This window comes from Macaca thibetana, chromosome 4, assembly GCF_024542745.1.
Source record: "Macaca thibetana thibetana isolate TM-01 chromosome 4, ASM2454274v1, whole genome shotgun sequence".
NCBI lineage: Eukaryota > Metazoa > Chordata > Mammalia > Primates > Cercopithecidae > Macaca > Macaca thibetana.
In genome coordinates this window covers 80,488,554-80,509,202 of record NC_065581.1, presented here as the reverse complement: position 1 = coordinate 80,509,202, position 20,649 = coordinate 80,488,554, and the positions used below count along the sequence as shown (strand labels likewise).

Sequence of the window (20,649 nt, the reverse complement as noted above, 5' to 3'; positions counted from 1 at the left end):
GAGATCAGGCATTTCCAGCTCACTCACAGTGGGCAGTCTTTTAATCCATATTTCAGCTAACCAAGCAACCAAACTATTAGAACCTTTGTAACTCCCTGAACCAAGCAAATAAACTCTTAGAACCTTTTGTAACTCCCCAAGCTGCAACATTAAATGCAGAGTCCATACTTAGTTGGCCCAAATTAATAAATTTGGCCTAATACAACTCTGTGTTCCTTCCACCATTATCCCCCACCCTTAATATCCATTCCCATGCCTGTTCTCCAGATTTTTGTTTATATAAATTAGAAAACTCAAGCAGTTCTTTTCAAGTGTAGTGCACCTCCTCATGAGTCCCACTCTCAACCTCACCTGTAGGGGCCTGCTGGGACTTTAGTTATAGGTCTAGAAGCAAATGGAGGTGTTGGGGTGGCTCCTGAGGAGAATCAACATTATCTTGCCTGGCAACTGCCTCAGGGGAGGCCATCACTGTTGCCTCAGGCAGCACAGAGTTTATCTCCTCAGACAAATGTGGAAAGGCTGATAGCAGCCTGGGTCCAGGAGGGGATGTTGCCACTAATGGAGATGGGGAAGCTGTTCCATCTGGCAAAAAGAGTTCATCACAGTTTATAAACTAGTGTCCCCAGCTTCATCAGGGTCCTCCCACACATCCCCATTCCAAGTTGCAGGGTCCCATTATTTTCCAATTGATGCCCTCACTTTAACAGTAGACACCTGGCAAGGCTGTGCATACACCTTTCATTGCAGGTCAGCCATTTGCACAATAAGAGCTTGTGTCTGTTTTCCCACAATTTCAGCTCTTTCTCTACAGGACATAAGACTCTCACTCTGAGCAATCTTAGCAGATTTGAGGCTCAGTATATGCTTCTGAAGCCAGGAGATAGAATATTTGAGCTCATCATTTGCTTTCATCACTTTGTCCAGTGAACTTAGGAGCAACCAACCAGCTTTATTATGGTACTTAGTTCTCCACATAGGGTCAAAGTTATTAGGTATAGAGTCACTAAACTCCGTGCCTCTCATGAGTGATGAATCAAGATTGTCAAATGCATTTATTTTGCGTAACTCTGTAAACACTTCACGCCAAGGACTATCAGTGTTTTCCATGCTATTAGAAATAGAGTCCTTAGCATTTTGTGGTCTAATCATATTAAGCAGCCAACTCCCCAAACCCCAAAACCAATGAAAGAACTCCATCCTTAATATTCTCTTCTGCTAGAACCACTCCTTGTACCAAAATCTTTATTAGTCAGGGTTCTCTAGAGGGACAGATGGAATATATACGTGTACAGAAAGGGGAGTTCATTAGATATTAACTAACATGATCATGAGGTCTCACAATAGGCTGCAGGCTGAGGAGCAAGGAGAGCCAGTCCAAGTTTCAAAGCTGAAGAACTTGGAGTTCAATGTTCGAGGGCAGGAAGCATCCAGTGCGGGAGAAAGATGTAGATTAGGAGGCTAGGCCAGCCTCTTTTCACATTTTTCTGCCTGCTTATATTGTAGCCACACTGGCAGCTGATTAGATTGTGCCCACCCAGATTAAGGCTGGGTCTGCCTTTCCCAGCCCACCGACTCAAATATTAACCTCCCTTGGCAACACCTTCATAGACACACCCAGGATTAATACTTTATATCCTTCAATCCTATCAAGTTGACACTCAGTATTAACCATCACAATCGGGATACCTGAAAAGCCATAGAAGCCAGCTTGAAGGGCCTCCCTCTGGCAAATTTGGGACGATTTGGCCATCAGACACATCATATTTGCAATAATTAAAACCCCTTGAATAAGATAATAAACCATGAGCCCATACTGATCTGAATAAATTAAAAGTTGGATGAAGAAACAGTATACTTACAGAGTTTTGAAGAATCTTTCACAAAATACTTGTTAACTATGAAGGTAAAAAAGAATGACTTTGCAGTAAAGAAGCCTGGAGGACACCACTTTAATCAAGTGATGAATGTGAACATCATCACTAATAGGACCAGTCGGCAATGGTGCTACCTGATAGTAAACAGTGAGAAGAAGCCAGCATCACTTCTGTAATATTACTGCAAAAGATGTGTAATCTGAATCTAATTATGAGCAAACAGCATGCAAACTCAAACTGAGGGACATTCTATAAAATCACTAAATTGTTAACTTCAAAAATATTAATAACATGAAAGTCAAGGAAAGACTGAGGAAATAAGATTGACCAAAGAGACCTGATGACTAAATGCTGCACAACATTTTGAACTACTCTTTTTATTATGAAGGACATTATTGGAACAACTGGTGAAATGTGAATGATGTCTGAGGATTAGATGGTAATAATGTGTCAATATTAATTTTCTGGTTAAGATTATGTAGGAGAATACAAAATCAATGTGCAAAACTCACAAGCATTCTTGTACACCAGTAACAGACAAACAGAGAGCCAAATCATGAATGAACTCCCATTCACAATAGCTTCAAAGAGAATAAAATACCTAGGAATCCAACTTACAAGGGATGTAAAGGACCTCTTCAAGGAGAACTACAAACCACTGCTCAGTGAAATAAAAGAAGACACAAACAAATGGAAGAATGATCCATGCTCATGGATAGGAAGAATCAATATAGTGAAAATGGCCATACTGCCCAAGGTAATTTACATATTCAATGCCATCCCCATTAAGCTACCAATGACTTTCTTCACAGAATTGGAAAAAACTACTTTCAAGTTCATATGGAACCAAAAAAGACCCCGCATTGCCAAGACAATCCTAAGCCAAAAGAACAAAGCTGGAGGCATCACGCTACCTGACTTCAAACTATACTACAAGTCAAAGTAACCAAAACAGCATGGTACTGGTACCAAAACAGAGATATAGACCAATGGACAGAACAGAGCCCTCAGAAATAATACCGCACATCTACAGCCATCTGATCTTTGACAAACCTGAGAAAAACAAGAAATGGGGAAAGGATTCCCTATTTAATAAATGGTGCTGGGAAAATTGGCTAGCCATAAGTAGAAAGCTGAAACTGGATCCTTTCCTTACTCCTTATATGAAAATTAATTCAAGATGGATTAGAGACTTAAATGTAAGACCTAAAACCATAAAAACCCTAGAAGAAAACCTAGGTAATACCATTCAGGACATAGGCATGGGCAAGGACTTCATGTCTAAAACACCAAAAGCAAGGGCAACTAAAGCCAAAATTGACAAATGGGATCTAATTAAACTAAAGAGCTTCTGCACAGCAAAAGAAACTATCATCAGAGTGAACAGGCAACCTACAGAATGGGAGAAAATTTTTGCAATCTACTCATCTGACAAAGGGCTAATATCCAGAACCTATAAAGAACTCAATCAGATTTACAAGGAAAAAACAAACAACTCCATCAAAAAGTGGGCAAAGGATATGAACAGACACTTCTCAAAGAAAGACATTCATACAGCCAACAGACACATGAAAAAATGCTCATCATCACTCGCCATCAGAGAAAATGCAAATCAAAACCACAATGAGATACCATCTCACACCAGTTAGAATGACAGTCATTTAAAAATCAGGAAACAACAGGTGCTGGAGAGGATATGGAGAAATAGGAACACTTTTACACTGTTGGTGGGACTGTAAACTAGTTCAACCATTGTGGAAAACAGTGTGGCGATTCCTGAAGGATCTACAACTAGAAATACCATTTGACCCAGTCATCCCATTACTGGGGATATACCCAAAGGATTATAAGTCATGCTGCTATAAAGACACATGCACACCTATGTTTATTGTGGCACTATTCACAATAGCAAAGACTTGGAATCAACCCAGATGTCCATCAGTGACAGATTGGATTAAGAAAATGTGGCACATATACACCATGGAATACTATGCAGCCATAAAAAAGGATGAGTTCATGTCCTTTGTAGGGACATGGATGCAGCTGGAAACCATCATTCTCAGCAAACTATCGCAAGAACAGAAAACCAAATACCGCATGTTCTCACTCGTAAGTGGGAATTGAACAATGAAATCACTTGGACACAGGAAGGGGAACATCACACACCAGGTCCTATTGTGGGGAGGGGAGAGGGATAGCATTAGGAGATATACCTAATGTAAATGATGAGTTAATAGGTGCAACACACCAACATGGCACATGTATACATACGTAACAAACCTGCACGTTGTGCACATGTACCCTAGAACTTAAAGTATAATAAAAAAAAGAATACTTTCACATATTATACAGTTTTTAAAAGTTAAGAGACCATGAAATTCTAAAAAAAAAAAAAAAATACGTTTCTCAAAACAAATATTTTAATGTCAATTCAGGCAATTCCAGGACTCTCTACAACTCACAATTTATTAATCTGGTTATTTAAATCCTAGGGGAAATTAATTTTACTAAGTCATAGCATATTAGCATTGGGCATAAAAAAATACCCTACAATGAATAGTAATACTGATGATAGAAAATACAAATTTATTAAAAATAATACATCATTCTAAAAAAAAGATTATGTAGGAGAATATTTTTATTTGTAGGAAATGCATTACATCATTTGGTAGTGATGCGGCATCATGTTGGCATTTAAATCATAGTTCGGAAAAAAAACATTTTTATGTAATGTACTTCAAAGAATTCAAAGAATTTATTGCACTTAATGATCATATTGATCTATACTTTCTTAACTTTTTTTTCCCCTTGACTTCCTTTGGCTTCAGAAACACTGGTTGTCTTACCTGTTAGATTATTTTCTTCTCAAGGACCATTCTTAGTCACCTTATTCTTTTGTTGTGGGTACTAATTTGTAATGTTTTTTTCCTTGGCCTTCTCTTCTTTCCCCTTTAATAATTTCTTCTATTCCTTTCAACTCTAGGCGTATCTATCCTAAATCTGCATCTTTATCCTAACTATTTCCTGATCTTTAGACCTACATTTTACTTGAAGTTAGCTTTTTTTAGTACTTCTTTTTCTGTCAATCTAGACCTTTGGTATATAACTCAGTACTGGGTTAACTTGACGGGCTCACTAATGCATACTCATATTTTGTGAAAAATGTGGGGTTTACTTTTCTTATTTCGAAAGATAGTAAAATTGGCTTCTGTAATGGAACAGAGGGTTATTAAGAAAATTTCAGAATAGTTACTTCCTATACTGATCTAGGATCAGGGTCGCAAACTTATTTCCAAAATGAAAGACAAGTTTGATTACAGTAGAAGGTTGCATGTTATAAAAAGGTGAATTTTATCTTGATATGAAACAAACTTTTAGGGATATTATCTGAGATAACATGAAGAAGTAAAAATATTATCTCATCTCCCAAATCTGTTTTGAAGGAAGAGGTTATGAGACAAGTTTTAACTGTATATATGAAAAAGGAGTTCATATTATAAAATTGTCTTAGTTCTAACATGAAATAAGAGTGAAAATATGAGTATTTTTAGTTGGCATATTTAAAATTAAACATTTTAAATTGATCAAGAATAGCAGGGATGGTGAAAAGGTATTCATTATAATTCCATTCATTTAAAAATGTTGATAAATACCTTTCTTATTTAAGCATTTTTATTTTACAGCTGTATATATGTGTATGTTGAAAATTAATGTTTTATATCCAACTCTCCACCAGAAAGTATGAGTCATTTCTGTACCAAAACACTTTTGGATATCTCATTCGATTTTTTTGCAAATAACTCAAATAGCTCTCCCAAAATGCTTGGTTTTGGTGGGACATTACAGGTCCTTTATTTGTTGAGCTCTCTTCAAAAGTAATAATTCTTTCTATGAATGAATCTCTACTCAGTGCAAGAGATTACAGGTGGCCAAATGACTCTCTTCCTGAAGCTGAACTCAGATATAGTAAACATTGGCATTTAATTGGTGTTAATTTTAGTGTAATTCATTGTCTCTCTTATTTTAAAAAATGGTATTTTCTGAAACCAGTGTTACTTGGAAAACCTTGGCTAACTCGCAAGTTCCTGAGAAATATTATTGGATACCCCAATAGCCCTGACTTGACCACTGTGCAAGCTATGCATGTAACAAAATTGCACTTGTACCCCCTAAATTTATACAAACAAAAAATAGTGTATTGCCAAGAACATCTTAATAATTCAACAAAAACGCCTTCTTTAAAAAGTCCAAAAATACTTTAATTTTATAATTATTTATTGAGATCCTGCTGATTTTATAGGCTCACATTGTACTATGACAAGGATCCGAAAGAAATATATACCTTATAAAGAACTTTAATCAGTTTTGAGAAACAAAATACATTCACATGAAACAGCAAGAAAACCATGAAAAGATATAATGTAGTGTCAGCTTAGTACATTAATATTCTTGTTGAATCAGACAGTCATCAGTAATCTTCCTATAGCACTGACATAATTTTTGGTTACTTAATGAGTCAGTATAAGTCTGGATTTATTTCATGTTTTCTATGCTTTATAATATTTGATTATAAAAGGCTTATTTTTCAGCACTGAAGTCAGCACATATTGTTGGATACATACTAATTGCTAGCACACTTATAGGCATTGGGGTTACATATGTAAGCAAAATAGAGTCTGTATACTGAAGCACCTTACCGCTTTGTGTGTACATGTACGCTGGGTGATGATGCCAGGGAAGACACAGACAGTTAACATTTGAATATATAAATAAAAAATTCCAGATATTTTTAAGTATTATGAAGGTAATAAAAATTTTGGGGTGGAAGTGCACTGACTACTGTTATCTGAGGAGCCAAGATTTTAGCTGAAGATTGAATAATGAGAAAGAATTAAGTAGGTAGTTAGATTTATAGTTTGGAGCTCAAGGAGAAGTCTAGGGTGATGATAGAAGTTTGAGAGTCACTATTATGAATATGATATTTAAAACCATGAGAGGCCAAGTGCAGTAGCTCACACCTGTAATCCCAACACTTTGGGAAGCTGAGGCAGGCGGATCACTTGAGGTCAGGAGTTCAAGACCAGCCTGGCCAACATGGTGAAACCCCATCTCATGTCTACTAAAACTACAAAAATTAGCTGGGCGTGGTGGCAGGCTCCTGTAATCCTAGCCACTTGAGAGGCTGAGGCAGGAGAATAGCTTGAACCCAGGAGGCAGAGGCTGCAGTGAGCCAAGATTGTGCCATTGCACTCCAACCTGGGTGACAGAGCAAGACACTGTCTCAAAAACAACCAACCAACCATGAGAGTGCTTAAGTTACATCAGTGAATATAACTGGAGAAGAGAGGAGTATAGAGCCCTGGAACAGTTCAACGTTAAGAAGATGAAGAGGAGGAGGAGGCAGCAAAGGAACCTGAGAAGAAGCAGGTGGTGATTAGGGGGAAACCTAGGCAAATGTGGTATCTCAGCAGCCAGAAAAGAAAGTGTTTCACAAAAGGGAAAGCCAACAATGTCAAACACAGTCAAGAGGTCAAATAAGATGGGAGTTGAGAGCTGACCTTTGTCTGCACTGAGGTGAGACTCATCAGTGACTTAGTAAGAGTTGTCTTTGGAGAAGTGAGGAAGAAAAGCCTTATCGACAGATAGAAGAGAGAATAGGTGGTAAAAAACCGAGGCAATAAGAATATGCAAATCTTTTGAAGGATTTGCTATGAATTAGAGGAGAATAGGGGATAAAATCCAATGTTTTGAAAAGATAGATAATATAGCACAGGTTTTTGTGCCAAAAACTCCAGTAGAAAAAGCAGTGATGCAGCATAGAGATGGAATAATTACAGGAGTGAAGCCTTTGAAAAGGTGAGATGGGATAGGATCCTGAGCAAAGAGGATGGCCTTAATAATGGTAGGAAAATTTCTTCTCTTATAACAGGAGGGAAGGCAGAAGTTGTGGGGGAAAAAAAAAAAAAGATGCAGATGGGTTAGTGGAATTTATATTAGAATGATGAAGTAGTTTTTACCGTACTGCATCTACTTCTCTTGAAATTCAAGATTAGATTATCAACAAAGTGTGACAGAGGAACAGGTGTGCAAGAGTGAGGAGAAAGAAGATGTAAACTTGTCCTCTCTGAGAATAGTAAGTTAAATTTGCTAAGACATCGTAGTGGGTGGTAAACTTCACAAGAGAAGAGTGCCAGTTGGAAATTTGCAGCCATAAATAGTAAGTAAATCTTATCAACACTTTTTGTGATTTTTCTAAAACAATACTTTTGCCAATCAGTAGCAGTAGGCATCTCTATTACCTAGATAGTATCTTGAAAAACCACTTTCTGCTCAAGGAAACAGGTTAGAAAAATGACTCATTTTAGGTCTGGGGCAGAAAACTTTCAAAATAGACCTGACATTTGATCATAACAGAGCAAAGAAGCCATCAAAAACTTCTATAGTCATGTCAAAAGGACTCAGGGGACAGCATGAAGAGTCTTTCACTTGCTCAAGATGAAATAATATGAATATCAATAAGGAAAATAACTATAATGGATTGAAACACATCAAATATGTTTAAATCCATGAGTTCAAATTGATAAAAACAAAAAACAAAAAACAAAAACCAACAACAAAACCATGCACACAACAACAACTAAGTGGAAACTTCTGAAGAAATCTAGTTAACCAGCTTTTTAATTTAAAAACTGATAAAGAAAATCGAGCATTTTTTCTTTTTCTATATCAGCCATGTCCTTGGATACCCATAGATGTGGTGAAATTTCTTTTTAAAGGGGTGTTCCAGTAAATAAATAATGAATGATATAATTGGAACATCACCATTTTGTAATTCCAGATTAATTCATGAACTTAGACATTTAGCAAAATAAGCTACTAACATCACAAAAAGGAATACCAAATATGGTGTGCCTTCTGATAACATCAAACCATGAAATGTCTTGTCCAAAAAAATTGAACATGAATCTGATTATGCTTCTAGATTCAATTTTCAATTACCAATTTTCCAAGAATACAGAAGAAAGATTAACATGTTAATCTATATGGTAGGGATTTAATTAGCCAAATCCATATTAAGGGAAACTCTACCAAATTAAACAATAGTGCCTACGGAAGGTTTATGATTTGGTGATATAAAACAATACATTAACTATAAAGGAAGTGATACCATAAAAGTGAGGATAGTGGTTACACTTGGAAAGGAAGAGTCTTTGGGAGAAAACATGTGGATAGGTTTTGGGTAGCTGGCAAGATTCTGTTTAAATGAATATTATGTAGAAAGGTGGTTGTCTTATAACAATTCATTAAGCTGTATGTGGTTCTTTATATCTGAGTTATATTTAACAATACTAGAGCAAAACTTTTAAATGAGGATAAGTTATTTACATATTTTAAATTCTATTAATTTAATTTGTGAAGTTACTTGTTAAGCTTTTGTAGGAAATGGGAGGGACAAACAGTGTTAAAGACTTGAGAGTAAATAACAGAGTTGCAAACGGCAACTAAGATCACAAATCAAAGAAATCAAGTGAGCTCTACATGAAAGAGCTGCTCAGCATTAGTCGGTCACTTCAGCCATCTCTAACACATGTTCTCATCTTCGTGTTGAAAATGGATTAAGTGGAATATACATTGAAAATGCCTGTTTACAGATGCTTCATGTTGCTTTTCAAAGTGCTTTTATGTATATCATATCATGACAGATTCTAAATGAATTTGTGAGTGGAACTGATAATGCTATCTAAATTCTCTGTACATAAAAATAGTGAATGTTTATTAATTTAAAAATATTTTAAAATATCTAAGAAAACAAACTTCCCTTTACTTTAGATGTCAATATATTATTTCAAGTAATTTTTCCCTTACTTATAAGAGTTCCTGCCCCTTATTTGTTTAAGGAAATAATGTTCACCAGTTTGATAAAAATTGAGATATATTAAATTGTTGTTTGAGAAAATGTTTAAGATATTCATGATAGTTTGACAGGCCTGAAGTAAATGTAAACTACTCCTTTTTTTTTTTTTTTTTTTTTTTTTTTTCTGCCAGAGGTCTCTTTATTAGTATCCACGATCGAGGGCATATTGCTTCAGTTCTCAATGCATGGCCAGAAGATGTCATCAAGGTAAGTTATCATGTTTTTCCATTATGGCAAATTTTTTCTTTTTTCTGTCCCATAAAACTGTTTAAAACATACTGACAATTCTCATGATAATAGGTAGTATTCATTAGCTTTTCTAGTGAATATCACCTAATTTATATCCCTTTGATTTTTACATAGTGGGTTAATTTTATTCTGATGCCATTTAGATACTAAGTTTTCCTATTATTTCTATCTAATTTCTTAGTACCTCCATTCTAAGTAATGATAAATGTTGAATATGTGAGAGCATCTGAATTTCTTTAAGCAAACCCTTAAATTCTATCTGTTGTGTTTAATTATCCACTAGGAGGAATCCAAGTAGGCAAGAAAAAAAGTCTGTTAATTCATTTCTTTTATCATTATGACTTTAAGTAGCTCATTTGACTTCCCTCTGTAAGTGAGCTAATGAAAATAAAAGTAATAATAGTACCTGACATTTGGTAGCATTCCGAATGAGACTTTTTACATGGATTAGCTCTTATAATAATAATAATTGATTGAGGAAAGAAAGGCACAGATGGGTTACAAAGAAGCCTAAGATAGTGGTGGGAACTCCATACAGGCCCCAGAGCTGGCCTCTGAGTCCCTGTTCTTAGACACAGGGCTATGCCATCTTCCTTGTCTAAGGGAGTTGAGAAGTGTTTGCTCTCCCTTTGGTTCCCTCTTTCCTTTCTGTTGAGTGCCTAGCAACTTTGTGGTATCTTTTAGTACCAGGATGGAATAAATCAATGCCTTTTGGTGGTACAAAGGCACTTCAGGTATAACTTCTGAATGTAAGTCCACTAATGATCTTTTTAAAATTATTTTAATTTTTTTTGAGACAAAGTCCCACTGTGTTGCTCAGTCTGGTCTTGAACTTCTGACCTCAAGCAGTCCTCCTGCCTGAGCTTCCCAAAGTATTGAAACTATAGGTGTGAGCTACCATGCCTGGGTGATCTTTCCTATTTGAGATATTGTGGCTATAATTGATTAATTTGGTTCTGTAGGGCTCATGCTAGGAAAACTTGTAAATTAAAGTGGTTTTTATTATTTCCAATGTCCTCAATTTTCTTTTTCTTTTTTTTTTTTTTTTTTTTGCTTTCTCCACCTAAGTTGCTTCCTCAGCTTTTCTGCTATCAACAAGACCATGTTATCCAGATTCTGGTCTTAGAAACTACCCTAAGAAACATCTTAATTCTATAAAGCATAAATGTCTGGTCACCTAAGGATGTTTACTTTTAATCAGGATCTGAAGGAGATTTAAAGAATTAACAAGTTGGCTAGAAGTGGTGGCTCAGGCCTGTGATCCCAACACTTTGGGAGGCCGAGGTGGGTGGGAAGATTGCTTGAGCTCAGGAATTTGAGACCAGCCTGGGCAACATAGTGAGACTCCATTTCTAGAAAAAATTTAAAAATTAGCTGGAATGGTGGTGCATGCCTGTAGTCTCAGTTACTTGGGAGGCTGAGGTAGGAGGATCACTTGAACCCAGGAGTTCGATTCTGCAATGGGCTATGATCACACCACTACACTCTAGCCTGGGCAACAGATTGAGACCCTGTCTCAGAAAAAAAACAAAAAACAAAAAAGAATTAACAAGTCAATATAGGAAATAGTTCTGCAGTAGAGAGTTCTAGTCAATATCCCTGTAATCGTAACAGCTAGGCAGAAAGCTATCACACCATGTTTCTTGTTTTTCCAACTAGCTGATCTCTACATCTTTAACTTTATTCATAGGCTACTTTTATCCTTTGGACTCTTAATATTGGGCCCTTACTGATGTTCTTATCCCCAACTATGCCCTGTTTTATTTAAAAGTCTTAGTGTAGTGCCTGGCACATAGTAGGTACTTAGTAAATGACAGCTATTGACTGTAAAAGAATGCTGAAGATAGATAAGTACATCTTATATGGTCTCTCACTATATACTTGAAAGTACCCATGAAATAAAGTCAATTATTAGGCAAAATATATCAAACTATGTGGTATTATAAGTGCCTTATTTATTCATTCTGAGGATATTATTATTTAGAGAAGGCTGGAATAGTTAAGAAAACTTTTATAGCAAAGTCGGAACTTAAATCCAACCTTTGATAGTTAGAAAGGGAAAAATATACTATTCTAAGAAGGGAACAGATGAATGTAGGTATCAAGTTCAGTAGGAGAATGGGGTGTTTTTAGACAATAAGAAAATTCACTGGCCTGACTAAAGCTGAATTAATATTGGAGTATAGTGGAATTAAGATTGTTTAAGGGGTAATCAAATTATAAAAGGTTTTGAAATTCAGAAAAAGATTTAGATTTGAACAAATAGAATGTCATATTTAACAAGGAAATCACTTTGTATTAGTAATATTTGAACAAGGTTCACTGGAAACAGATTTTAGAGTAGTTTCAGGAAAGCAGGAAAAGATGCAAAGCTTCTGCATTTAGGTAGGCTACAAGAGGATGGGCCTTGGGAAATTAAATGAAGGGATGAAGACAGGACACATGGAGAGTATCTTTGTGTGTTCAGCAGAAATCTGCATATTTCATACAGAAGTTTCTATTCAGGTAATGCCTAGATAATAATTTGTATAGTGTGGTGAAGATTTAATTTCTGAGAAATGGACATCACTGATAGAATTGTAGTTGTCTTACTGACATTAATCCTGCAGTTGTGACTTAATGATTGTATAGAAAACATCCAACTGCTTCATTTTTCTGAAGCAGGAGATAAAGTAGGTTAAAAAAAAAAGCAAGAGAATATTAATTTAGTGATAAACTACTTAAGTGACAAAACTTTTTTTCTTTGAGAGAATTGTTTTACTGTTAAAATCTACTCTTTTATATGGAAGTATTTATGAATTAATGCCATAAATGTACATTTGTAATAAAGCATAAATATCAAATGTCTCAAAATATATTTTAAAAACTTCTCAAACTACTACACATATAAATGTTCATGTATATGTATATAATTAAATAATATAAATAACTCTGAGAGAAGAACTTAGGGAATAAAAGTTATGAAGAAATAAGAAATAATGAACTTTTTTTTTTTTTTTTTTTTTTTTTTTTTGAGACAGTTTCACTCTTTTTGCCTAGGCTGGAATGCAATGGTGCAATCTCTGCTCACTGCAACCTCTGCCTTGCAGGTTCAAGCAATTCTCCTGCCTCAGCCTCCCAAGTAGCTGGGAGGCTACTCACTACCACACCCGGCTAATTTTTGTATTTTTAGTAGAAACGGGGTTTCACCATGTTGGTCAGGCTGGATTCGAACTCCTGACCTCAGGTGATCCGCCTGCCTCAGCCTCCCAAAGTGTGCTGGGGTTACAAGCGTGAGCTACCGAGTGGACTGCTTTTTTTTTTTTTTTTTCATGTTCAAGACATATATTTAGTTTAACATAGATGAGCTATCAAAAATAAGTGAAAAGGTATGCCACTTGAAATTCCTTTTTCAGAATTTTGAAACCAAATAACACCTCTCTGTGTTTAAGCACTTTCGATGAAATTTGGAAAGCATTTTATAAATTATTATTCAGGTCATAACTAAGCTAAGCTAAATGACTAAGCTAACTAAGCTAAATGACAATATTACTTTTCTTATAAAACATATCATTAAAAATATTTGTAAGTATAGGCAGGCCAAATGGACTTTACCTATGTAAAGATCACATTCATAAAAGTTATATATTATCAATGATATGTAAAAGTACCTCTATTTGTGGTAATGCAATAAATAAAACTGTCTGTTAAATACACTTTAGAAGTATTAGGACTTTGAAAATTTGGCCTTAATTTAATTTAAAAAACAAAGTTATAGTTCTCTGCAGTATTTATCTTTTTTACCTTAAATCAGGGCTAAGTTAACCCAGTAGTATCGGATTGCTTCCTCCAAAAGAGCGTCACATATTGATCCATGGCTATTTGACATGAAAAATCTTCCAAAGACAAATGTATAGAATATGCAAAAATGATTTTCACCTACCTCCCAAATGTATTTGCTTTTAAGATAGTTTTGCAAGAGCTGAATAATATAGGTGAACAGGAAATTAAATAAAATATCTTAGAAATATATTTTAAAATATATTCTGCAATGTGGTATGGTGAAAAGAGCACTGTACTAGGAATTAACATATGTGGGTTTCTGGTTCTTTGATATTAATCAAGTAAATCACCTTAGCGAAATTATTTCAGTTCTCTGATTTTTCAGTTTCCTAATTTATAAAATAAGAGGAATAGATGGAATATACTTTAGATTTCTCTTTACTTCTAAAATGCTATGACTTTATAATTAGCTCTGATGAAATAATAGTAATAATAGCTATAAATTTTTAAGAATTTGTAATGTACCAGGTACTGTGGTAAGTTCTTTATATATCATGATTTCATTTTATGTAATCATAGTTTTATTCAATTTACTAATATTTGTTGATTGTTTACTGTGTGCCAAATGCTGTACTAGGTGCTGATGTACAGTGGTAAGCAAAAAGACCTAGTTCCCAATTTTATATAGCTACTCAGAAAAGTACATTTATTACTCCCAATTTACCAATAAGAAACAGAAGCTTAAAATTCACCCAAAGCCAAATAACTGACATTTTCCCACATTTCTCTGAATATGATGAGTGTAGCAGTTTGTAGACTAATAAATTGTGTTTCATAAGATTGGTTTTGTTTAAATTCATATAATTGACATGAATCAGAAAGATATTCAATAATGATATCAGATTGGTTTTGTTTAAATTCATATAATTGACATGATCACGAAGATGTTCAATAATGATATCAAATTACATCGAATTAAAATCTCCACATGATTAAAGTATATGCTTCATAAATATTCAAGTTAATTAGAAATAAACAAAGCAGGCTGGGCGCGGTGGTGACACATGCCTATAATCCCAGCACTTTGGGAGACTGGGACGGGTGGATCACGAGGTCAGGAGTTTGAGACCAGCCTGGCCAACACAGTGAAACCCTGTCTCTACTACAAATACAAAAATTAGCTGGGCATGGTGGTGAGCGCCTGTAATGCCAGCTACTCGGGAGGCTGAGACAGGAGAATTGCCTGAACCTGGGCGGCAGAGGTTGCAGTGAGCTGAGATCGTGCCACTCCTCTCCAGCCTGGGCGACAGAGCAAGACTCTGTCTCGGAAAAAAGAAAAAGAAAAAGAAAGAAGGAGGGAGGGAGGGAGGGGGGAAGCAGACAAAATTCATTAAATCTAGTGGAAAATGTTCAGGTAAGAGAAGTAGCAGACTGTACTGGACATGTTTCAAAGATATCAAGTGATTATAGGAGTTAAGGAGAATGGGTCAGATTGTTGTAAAAATAGGAGGATAGTGCCAGGATGCATAAACTAAAGATCAGAGCATTTAGGGCAGAGGTGTAACCTCCTCAATCTCTTCAGTAACTATGCAGTAATTTACTAAGGACACTCTTGCGCAAAACCACCTTCTTTTGGTTCCTGGTGTGAGCTCTTATTTCCTTATGCTTTACCTACTTGCTCCTCTTGATTGAAAACTTAAGTTATTTGGTATGTTTGAGTCTTTATGTGCACACATGCCCTTCTTTTTTCAATAACCTAATTAAGCATATTTATAAATCAAGTTCATTTCTTCACCTTATTCTTCCACAATTACAATTTATAAAATCTTTTTCATATATATTCAATTTATGTTTTTTTAACAGCTTAATATTTCACTAGTAGTTACTTCAGAAGTAGAGTCAGAAATTGTGTCTCAGGATTTGTGAAAACCTGTTAATAGGTAATTTTTCTTTTTCTTCTAGGCCATTGTGGTGACTGATGGAGAGCGTATTCTTGGCTTGGGAGACCTTGGCTGTAATGGCATGGGCATCCCTGTGGGTAAATTGGCTCTATATACAGCTTGCGGAGGGATGAATCCTCAAAAATGTCTGCCTGTCATTCTGGATGTGGGAACCGAAAATGAGGTAATTTATTTACGTCTATAAGGCAGCTATGTACCTTTAAAAATGGCATAAATCCTTGCATTTTGAACTTATTCCAGGAACTTCATAAAATTCATTCTTTTTTGTGTGGTTCTCTCTCTCTCTCTCCAAATCTCCCTTTAGTATTATTAAAAAAATTACTTTTCCTGTTCTCCTTTTCCCATCTTTATAACGTGATTAATCTTTTATCTGCTTCCCTAGTGCCTTATGTTGCTTTGATATGTATTTTCACCGTTATTCTATAGAGTATATGTTTTAAGACAAGAGTTTTAAAAATTATTATTTTTTTATTATATAGGAACTAATCCCATGGGATTTATTAAATTAATCAGTCTGAAATATTCTTGTTTTAAAAACTATATTGAACCTAAAGTAGATCATTTGGAGTTTAACTTTTCTCATTCATGACTTTATATTTTAGAATCTTAAAGTCATATGTTAAGTACTACTTTTTTGCTCATCCTTTACTGCTAATATTTAGGATTAGTTAGCTAACTAGATACTAGAAGTTAAATGTAGAATTCTCTGAAATAGAAATGAAAGATAATAGTCAGTTAAGGATGAACATTTAAAAAGTTATTTACAAATTTCAGACCTAGGTCCCAAGCAGATATATCATCAAATAAGACCATAACACAAATACGTACATGCATTATGTTTATTTTCTTTGTCTCCTTCTAAAACAATTGAAGTTAAAACTTTTGATCTGTAAGTAATGTGAAATATATTTTTGCATGAACAAAAATATATTTACAATAGTGACTTAAACAGTTATGTTTTTTAACATACACATAAAAAGTTATAATATTTAACTTGATCTGTGCATGAATGCTCACTTAACCTTTATCAAAGGATACATTTTGATAAAAAATACATTGCTCATCTGGCATTTTCTTTTCTGATACCAATAGAAATGGCTTAGAAATTATCAAAGCTGGCTTCTTGACCTCTTTAAACAATTGTCCTAAAATTGTGTGTATACATTGAACATTAACATTTCGTCTTTAAGCCAGGAGAGGTGGTGTGTACCTACAGTCCTAGCTACTCAGGAGGCTGGAAGGTAGGAGGATTGCTTGAACTCAGGAGGTTCAGGATGCAGTGAGCCATGATCATGCAATTGGACTACAGCCTGGGCTACAGAGTGAGAGCCTGCTCTAAAAAATTTAAATTAAAATAAAATAAATATATTTCTACTTTATTTTAAAAATATATTTTAAAAATTGTTCTGTGATAAGTTGCATTGACATAAAATAGTTAATTTCTTATTTTTGATTTTTTTTTTTGTTTGTTTTTTGTTTTTTAAGAAGGAGTCTCACTCTGTCACCCAGGCTGGAGTGCAGTGGCATGATCTCCACTTACTGCAACCTCCGCCTCCCAGGTTCAAGCGATTCTCCTGCCTCAGCCTCCCAAGTAGCTGGGACTACACGCACGTGCCACCATTCTTGGCTAATTTTTTCTATTTTTAGTAGAGAGGGGGTTTCACCGTGTTAGCCAGGATGGTCTCGATCTCCCGACCTCCTGATCCATCCACCTCACCCTCCCAAAGTGCTGGGATTACAGGCGTGAGCCACTGCACCCGACCTATTTGTTTTTATTTTCTTTAAGACAGGATCTCACTGCCGTTGCCTAGGCTAGAGTGCACTATCATGATCATGGTTCACTGCAGCATCAATCTCCCATGCTCGGGTGATTCTGCCACCTCAGCCTCCCAAGTAGCTAGGACTACAGGTACATGCCACCACAACTGGGTAATTTTTTGTTTATATTGAAATCAAATTTTAAAAATCACAAAAATAGGTAATACATCTTACAAATTCTGTGGAGAAATGAAGAGGAATATATAATGACAAAACAGACGTGCAAAAATGTTAGAATTTGGCTTTCTTTTTTTTTTCTTTTTTTTTTTTTTTTTGTAAGAGATAGGATGTCGCACTGCCACCCAGGCTGTAATGCAGTGGCAATATCATAGCTCATTGCAGCCTTAAACTCCTGAGCCCAAGTGGTCTTCCTGCCTCAGCCTTTCAAGTAGCTTAGATTTCAGGTGTGCACCAGCACACCCAGCTAATTTTTTTAACTGTTTTTTGTTTTGTTTTGTTTTTTGTTTTGTTTTTTAAGACGGGTTCTTGCTATGTAAGTTGCCCAGACTGGTTTTGAACTCCTGGTCTCAAATAATCCTCCTACTTCACTGGGATAACAGTGAAGTTTTAAACAGTTTTAACCCTGTGCCATTTATTGAGTTTGTTTGTATAATGTGGACATTATAAAAGGCTGTGCACTAGTGAAACTGTAACACTAGGACTCTTGCATTGATTGTATTATATGAAAGAATTAATTTCATGAGCGAGATTGTTTTATATTAAAGAATTGATTTCATGAAAGTAGGTCTTAAAATTGCCAAATTGATGGTTGTCTTCAGTTTTCCACATTATCTCTGTTTAGTGTATGTTTCTTTCCTCTTTTGGTATTCATTGTTTTTATGTTATTACATTTCTATCCAGTATCTTACTTCCTCAGCCTGAAGAAGTCATCCACCTATCCTTCACGAAATTTCTTAGTTTACCCAACTGTAGATCTAGCTTTTTCTCTTTTTTTTTTTTTTTAATTAAGACATGTCTGGTTCATACTACATTTCAGAATTTTTAAGCTGATAATTAGAAAATAATCTGATTATCTAAATGAATCTACTGTTAAAATGCTGTGTATTATTTCTAGAGATTTTGCTTACTGCCATTGGACTTTCAGGAATATTGAGGGAAGAAAATTAAGTGAATGGTGAACCTTTAACTCTTTGACAGGTCACCGGAGAATACCTTTGTCACTTTGAGAGTGACAGAGGTCTTTGAGAGACCTTTCTGACACCCCTCAAATTGCATTTGGTATTATACCAATATTGAGTACCTACTCATTATGTTAAGTGAAATAAACCAGGCACAGAAAGACAAATATCCCATGTTCTCACACCCGAGCTAAAAAAGTTGATCTCATGGAGGTAAAGAGAAGAACGATAGTTGCCAAAGACTGGGAAGGGTGTGTGTATGTCAGGGTAGGGAGTGGGAGGATGAAGAGAGGTTGGTTAATGGGTACAAATATGTCAATTGAAGAAGTAAGTTCTAATGTTTGATAGTAGAGTAGGGTGACTACATTTACCAACACTGTATTGTATATTTCAAAATAGCTAGAAGAGAGGACTTGAAATGCTATCAACACATTGAAATGATACTCAAGGTGGCTGGGCGCAGTGGCTCATACCTGTAATCCCAGAACTTTGGCAGGCCGAGGCGGGAGGATCACCTGAGGTTGGGAGTTTGAGACCAGCCTGAGCAATATAGAGAAAACCTGTCTCTACTAAAAATACAAAATTAGCTGGGCATGGTGGTACATGCCTGTAATCCCACCAACTTGGGAGGCTGAGGCAGTAGAACTGCTTGAACCCAGTGGCAGAGGTTGCAGTGAGCTGAGATCATGCCATTGCACTCCAGCCTGGGCAACAAGAGCAAAACTCTGTCTCACAAAAAGAAAAAAAAAAAAAAAAAAAAAGAAAAGAAATAATACTCAAGATGATGGACTCCCTGAATATCCTGACTTGATCATTACACATTCCATGCATGTAACAAAGTATCACATGTACTCCATAAAAATATACAAATTTATGTATCAATAAACAAATTTTTAAAAAGTATTGAATATCTGCTATCCATCAAAGCCTAAGCAAAACCTAGATAATATTGGCGTAAAAAATGTAAGATTTTGCCAGCAGGATGCTCTGAATCTAGAAGAGGAGATACACATGTAACTAGTTTCAGTATGTATTAATTGCTTTCTTTGGTAAAGGCATTTGAAGGCGTTTAGCAAACCAATTCTCTGACAATTATTATATACTCTTGTTATCGGTGAATAAAGAATTGGACTAAACATACAAAGCAAGGAAAGAATGAAGCAAGAAAAGCAGAGATTTATTGAAAATGAAAGCATACTCCACAGAGTGGGAATGGGCCTGAGCAGCCGCTCAAGGACCTGGATACAGAATCTTCTCAGGTCCGAATACCCCCTAGAGGTTTCCCATCGGCCAATTGGTGTTCACCCCATTTAAATGAAGTGGTGGCCTGCAATCAGTCTGATTGGTTGCAGAAAGCAACCAATCAGAGACTGAAGTGAAGTTACAAATGTCACATTCCTAGCAAACATCTGATTGGTTGTGGAAAGCAACCAATGGGAGGATAAAGTAAAGTTACAAAACTGCGTTTGTATGCAAATGAAGGCTTGGCCCACAGTCAGTTTGATTGGTTGTGGACAGCAACCGATCAGAGGCTGAAGTGAAGTTACAAAGTTACGCTCCTGTGCAAGTGTCTGATTAGTTGCAAAAACCAACCAATCAGAGGTACTTTGAATTTCTCATCTGCCAGCAGAAAAGGTAGGGGTTTGCAAAGGGAGTAGCCTCTGGTCATTTTGTTACTTAGGCATAGAAAGTTAGGGTTTTCCTTTCAATTTAGTTCTAGGAAGTCAGTGCAAAACGGCCTTAGGTTCCCTGCCTCCAGACCCTATTCTCCAGCCTCATTCTTACTCTTAAACTCTGTATTACTGTTATTTTCTTGCATCTTGTCCTTTTAAATAAATCATATTTTGGGAATCTAATTGTAAAAATGTATACTAGCAAATGATCAACTAGAGTTCTTATTCTAAAAGGAGAGTAAATTATTTGTTCCCTTT

The 20,649-nt window shown here is 35.7% G+C and overlaps 1 protein-coding gene across 1 annotated transcript in view; it reads left to right on the top strand.

Moving 5' to 3' along the window:
- ME1 (malic enzyme 1) overlaps positions 1-20,649 on the top strand; it is a 224,001-nt gene that overhangs the window by 84,911 nt on the left and 118,441 nt on the right. Inside the window, exons 4-5 of the mRNA XM_050788178.1 lie at positions 9,921-9,996; positions 15,763-15,924. Of these exons, the coding sequence (XP_050644135.1) occupies positions 9,921-9,996; positions 15,763-15,924 (238 nt within the window). The remainder of the gene's footprint in view (positions 1-9,920; positions 9,997-15,762; positions 15,925-20,649) is intronic.